Source organism: Coffea arabica, chromosome 3e (assembly GCF_036785885.1).
Source record: "Coffea arabica cultivar ET-39 chromosome 3e, Coffea Arabica ET-39 HiFi, whole genome shotgun sequence".
Classification (NCBI taxonomy): domain Eukaryota; kingdom Viridiplantae; phylum Streptophyta; class Magnoliopsida; order Gentianales; family Rubiaceae; genus Coffea; species Coffea arabica.
The window spans coordinates 47312429-47318300 of NC_092315.1; the positions used below are offsets into that span (position 1 = coordinate 47312429).

At 31.5% G+C, this 5872-nt stretch overlaps 1 protein-coding gene across 1 annotated transcript; it reads left to right on the top strand.

Moving 5' to 3' along the window:
* The first annotated feature begins 855 nt into the window (after positions 1 to 855).
* LOC113736084 (UDP-glucosyltransferase 74AE2-like) lies at positions 856 to 3252 on the top strand. Its single transcript, XM_027263024.2, has 2 exons — positions 856 to 1759; positions 2424 to 3252. The coding sequence occupies exons 1-2, from the start codon at positions 1109 to 1111 to the stop codon at positions 3147 to 3149; spliced, it is 1377 nt and encodes a 458-aa protein (XP_027118825.2). The 5' UTR covers positions 856 to 1108; the 3' UTR covers positions 3150 to 3252.
* Positions 3253 to 5872: the final 2620 nt, after the last annotated feature.

Here is a 5872-nt window from a genome sequence, read left to right on the forward strand (position 1 = left end):
CCTAATATATGAAAATTTGATCAATATGGTTCCTTATGTTTTAAATAATTATATTTCAAATGAAATAAAATGCGAATTAGATTAAATGCACAAAAAATGTGTTCTCAAATCTCATAAAAATCCTTAAAAGTACTCCACATTGTCAAAACACTATCATTTAGCCTAAAGAGCATCTATTCGTTAAATTAGTTATAAACAAATGACAACAAATGAATCATATATAAAAAAAAATTAGTGAGAAAAAGAGAATTTTAATTTGAGTATATAGCAACTTTAGTTCTAAACAATATAACACAAATCATTGCATGACTTGTGGATCTGAGTTTCAATCAGTTATGGCTAAGCATTGGATTGCATTAACAAGTAAAGGTGATTACCAATATGAATGACTCATGTGAATTTTTAAAATATTTCTTGCTTTTCTTCTTGTCTTTCCTTCATATTAAATCAAATATTTTAGTAATGCAATTTAATGTATTTATATTTACATTCATCTGACATTGATAATTTTATTGAATAATTTAAATAATTATAAAATCTTTATTTCAATTGAAACTTAATTGACAATTGGTTGAAATGCCAACAAAAAAAGAAAACGAAAAATATTATTCAATCAACTCAATGACATATAATTGTTGATATTATAATAGAATATTTAATTAACTTTTTTCATTTACCAAATATAAGTATTGGGCAATAGATGATGAACAAATTTTTAAGAGGGCGTTTGTTGTGATTTCCAAATGTAATGCATTATTTCATCCACGCACAGAACACAGTTGGCCTAGCTCCTTGCATTGCCTTTTGCTCAAAAATCATTAAAAATGTTTTTGGCCAGGCATTATAATATTCATTGGAGAAATTAAGCCAAAGACACTTTTTGGAACTCCAACCTCAAATTCTTTATCTAAAAGTTTCATCTTAAAAACCATCTAAAGAGACATCAATTAATCTAAATCTGGATCTTTATCCTTCGTATGTCGAGGAGATCGGACTCTTTCTTGTTCCTCTTCTACCTTTTTTCTTTATAGTATTATCCTTTGATTACCTATCCAATTCAGCGAAAATTGCTAGCTCAGAATCCAAGAAGGAACAGAACGGGGAACACATGGATGAAATTGGATGTAGAATTCATGTTCTGGCCATCCCTTTCCCTCTACAAGGCCACCTCAATCCGATGCTGCAACTATGCAAGCGTTTAACCTCAAAGGGTGTTAGAATCACGCTAGTCACTATCACCTCAGCACGTATATCAGTGCAAAATCAGTTTGAATCGATCCAGATCGAGTATATTCTAGACGATGAAAACATTGAAGCTGAGGGATCAAACGATTCGGAGAAAGCCGCTGCCTTCTTGAAATGGATTAAAATCGCAGTTTCAGATAATTTGGCCAAGCTCGTCAAGGAAAAGGCGAGTTCTGGTCATCCTGTGAATATAGTTCTGTATGATTCAATGATGCCATGGATTTTGGAGATAGTGCAGGGACAACTAGGCCTCAAAGGGGCTGCGTTTTTCACTCAGGCTTGCGCTGTTTCTTCAATATTCGACCATATTCATCGAGGAACGTTGAAAGTTCCTCTAGAGACATCTACCATATTGCTTCCTTCAATGCCACAACTGGAGTCGAATGATCTGCCTTCTTTCGTTTCTAATCCAGGTCCATACCCAGGTGTTTTGGATGTTGTCCTCAGTCAGAATATAAACCTGGAGAAATCAGATTGGCTCTTGTTCAACTCTTTTGACAAGCTAGAAAATGAGGTAGAGTTCTCATTCCATAAATAATTGGAATTTGGAAGTTCACCCATTAGCAACATTTTATTTGACACTGTTTAAATTAAATTACATGTTGGCAATACTTTCTGAATCATGGTTAGTGTCAATTCTGCTCATCCTTGGAATTTGGTGATTGGTAGACCATAAGATCTGTTTATCTTGTTCATAGCATACATCACATTGTACAATTTCTAGTTAGTTATTGCTCATAAAAAAATAAAGTTAATAAATTAAGAAACAAACAACTTATGTCACCGTTTCAAAAATTAGACGGGACCAAACTGGCCAGTTTGAACCGATGAACCGCGAACTAGTCAATTCAGGTCAAGAAATGGTTGAACTAGTTTCCACTTTTTCTTTCTTTTTCATTTTATATATTTTACTTAGTATTAAAATAATAAAAAAAATTAGATCTTTAACCCTGGATTGAACAGGGACCTCATTCGGTTCACTCACAGATCCGAGCTTAAAAGTATAGCTCATATTAAAGAAGTCTACATGTTAATCTTTCATGCATTTCAATAGAATAGGCATAGATAACCTTTTCATAAAATCATGCTTCAATTTTTTTAATTGTCTTTTGGGGGTGGGCTTGATTAAATTTTGCTGTTTGGGAAATATTACAATGTTGTTGCTTAATCTCAACTAGGTAGTGACCTGGTTGACAGAACGGTATCCAATCAAGACCATAGGCCCTTGTACTCCATCCATGTACACTGACAAGCGATTGAAAGATGACAAAGATTACACCGTCAATTTCTTCACACCAGATTCCGAAGCATGCCCAAAATGGCTTGACACCAAGGAAACAGGCTCAGTTGTTTATGTATCCTTCGGTAGTGTCTCGGACCTTGGAGAAAATCAAATGCAGGAAATAGCATGGGGCCTGCTGAATAGCAATTTTAACTTTTTATGGGTAGTTCGACCTTCTGAAGAGGGCAAAATTCCTAGAGATTTAATGTCCGAGGCACAAGAAAGAGGTCTAATCGTGAATTGGTGCCCTCAGATAAAGGTTTTGTCACACAGGGCAGTGGGTTGCTTCATGAGTCATTGTGGTTGGAATTCAACAATTGAAGCATTGAGCTTGGGTGTGCCAATGGTGACCATGCCAGTGTGGGTTGATCAACCTACAAATTCTAAGTATATTGTGGATGTATGGAAAGTAGGATTGCGAGTTAAGGCGAGTGAGGAAAGGGAAATGGTAACAAGAGAAGAAGTAGAAGGAACTATAAGAGAAGTTATGCATGGGGAGAAGGCAAGTGAGCTTAGAAACAATGCTTTGAGGTGGAAGGAGTTGGCTAAGGAGGCGATTAGTGAAGGAGGAAGCTCAGACAAACACATTGAAGAATTTGTTTCGAGTCTTGAAAGCATTTAGTTAAATTAATATCCAATTTTCTTCACACAGTTTTCAAATCTTAATGATCTGTTGTTAATTTGAAATTGCAAATAACAGTCAACGTATGCATAGATTATCCTAATTGACACTTCAATTAGTATTAACCTATCCATTGAAGTACTAATGTAACTTTAATTTAGAACTTAAAATTCTTGGGACCTAAACCTTGAGTTGACACATAATTTACAATCTCAAAAGCAATAGTTGTATCAAATTCCTTTGAGATTCTTGATTTTTGTTTTTCACAAAACAAACCTCAAAACATTTTGAGAACAAATGTTAGCAGGAAAAATCACGCAACGAAAGTAACATTATAATCTTACAAATAATAAATAATAAGAAAGGGACATGAAGAAACAAAAGATTCTACTTCAATTCACTAATTTCCATCAACTACAAACTTAGGACTCCAAATCCTTAAATAGAGATACATAACTCCAAATCCTATTCTATTTATAATATCAAAACGTGACTTATCCTATTTTCTAAATCAAATTTGACACCAATTCTAATCTAGGTACCAAATAAAAAATATAATTCTAAAACTACTAAACTTCTAAGTATGCTTGGTTTAATTTTTGTCAATAATGGGGTGTTTGTAATGCCTAAAGGGTTTATAGAGTTTGTGATAGAAGAACCTATACCATAGAAGAGTACAGAGGTTGTAATAGAATACTCGTCTATTGAAAAATTGGGCCACGAGAATTAGTTTTGGAGTATTCGTTCATTGATTGGAATTAGGGAAAATTGACCACAATTGAACAAAGGTCTAAAAGGACTTTGTCAAGATTGTTGTTGTTGTACAGTGACTTAGAAAATGATCTTGCTAGATTGTTAATTGTCACAGTGGTGTTTGATCCAACTGAAAACTAGGAAGGCCTAGAAATTCAAGAAGGGAAGGAAAAAAATTGGGAATGTACGTAAATTGTTTTAAGTTGCCATGTAGAAAGAATTTGTCAATGGTGAAAAATTAAAAAATTTTCACACATTGAGTACTATTGAAGAAAGACGACAATGAGAGAAAATAATGGAGAAATATCTCACAAGGTGTAGTTTCGGTTACATTCTTAAAATAAATTCTTTCTATCATTTGCCAAAAGAGCACAAGTAAAGGAAGGGAAAGTTCTTTTTAGGATTATGCAGAAATCCATGGTCGAAGAATATTATACGAGACTCTTTATTGATTTGGAAATGCCTGAATATTTTTGGTCAAATCTCTGTTTTATTTTGATGGAATATGATTATGAGTATACTCGTAAGTCAAAACTTGGCTTGACATAGGAAGTTAATTTGAAAAAAGATATGTTTATTGATAAAGAGACTCTTGAAACTTTTGATGTGGCTGAAAATTATGATTTGCATACTTTATTTGGGGTGATTGATGAGGAAGAATTTGTCAATGAGTGCATTAATTTGATTGTGGATGAGGATATAAAAGAAATTGTTGGCAATTGAGGGGTGGAAGATTCCATTGGCAATTATGGAATTGGAAATTGTTTGCAACAAGAAAGGCATGATTTATTGCTTGAAGACTAGGGGTGAGCAAATTCGGTACATACCGAATTCATACCCAAATTCAAATTTAATTTGGTAATTTGAAATCAGGTACTTGATAATTTGGTACAAAAGCAGTATTTACTGAATTCACCGAATTCTAATTTGGTATAAAATAGGTAATGAGATTATGAATTTGGTAACAATCGATTTCGAATTCAAAATCGGTAAAATGAAATAGGGTACCGTATTACCACATTCGAATACCAAATTAGTTTATAAAATTATATAATGTATAGATAAATGCTATTTAGTATTAGTATATACTACTAATATATTATTATATTATATAGGTAAATGCTATTAATAATAGTTAGTATATGGTATTATCATGTACTTATGATAATAATAATATATAATGATGTACAATATACTATTTTAGTATTTTAATTGTTATATGACTGTAATAATACAAATATACAACAATACATAACATAACTATAATATTTATTATGTTATACATGAGTAGAATTAGATAATAATTAATAAGTAGAGGTATAATACTAAATATTAAACAATAAACATAATAAGTAATTAGAATTTAGATATTGGAAATTTGGTATATCATTCATGTTCGAATTATTGATATTTGAATACATAGCTTGTAACTTGCAAGTATTAGTATGTTCTAAAATTACATTACATATTTAACATAAAAATTTATATTCTCTATTCACTAATCTTAAGGCTTTAAGCATAGACAAGACAACTAAGCAGTCTAAGTGAATGCATATGAATTGCAAATCAATGTATTAGTGTATTGGCTTTCACTATTAAAAGCAAATTGAGTGATTTGCATATTTTTCCAAAAAAGCTATATAAGAAATAAGAATAAATGTAAGTATAATGTATTACATACTTTGTAATTTATAAGTAAATAAGTGACATTGTGTATACAACTACACAATAACATAAGTAAGTAAATAAGTTGTTTTTTGATTTGAAATAAATTATAAGTTTGTAACTTAGTAACTTATCACTAATTATTGTAAATTATAAGTTTGTATCTAATATCACTTATCACTAATCATTGTAATTTGTAAGTTTGTAACTAATATTACTAACTTATAGTTGTATTGTTTATTGGCATTCCAGATTTCCAGTTGATGAATTTTGGCATTTGTAATGTGTGTGTAATAATTTGGATG

Excerpts from the sequence above, each read along its gene's own strand:
- LOC113736084 (XM_027263024.2), top strand. The coding sequence starts at position 1,109 with ATGGATGAAATTGGATGTAGAATTCATGTTCTGGCCATCCCTTTCCCT. Across the intron at positions 1,760-2,423 it reads TTGACAAGCTAGAAAATGAG|GTAGTGACCTGGTTGACAGA; the intron begins GTAGAGTTCTCA and ends AATCTCAACTAG.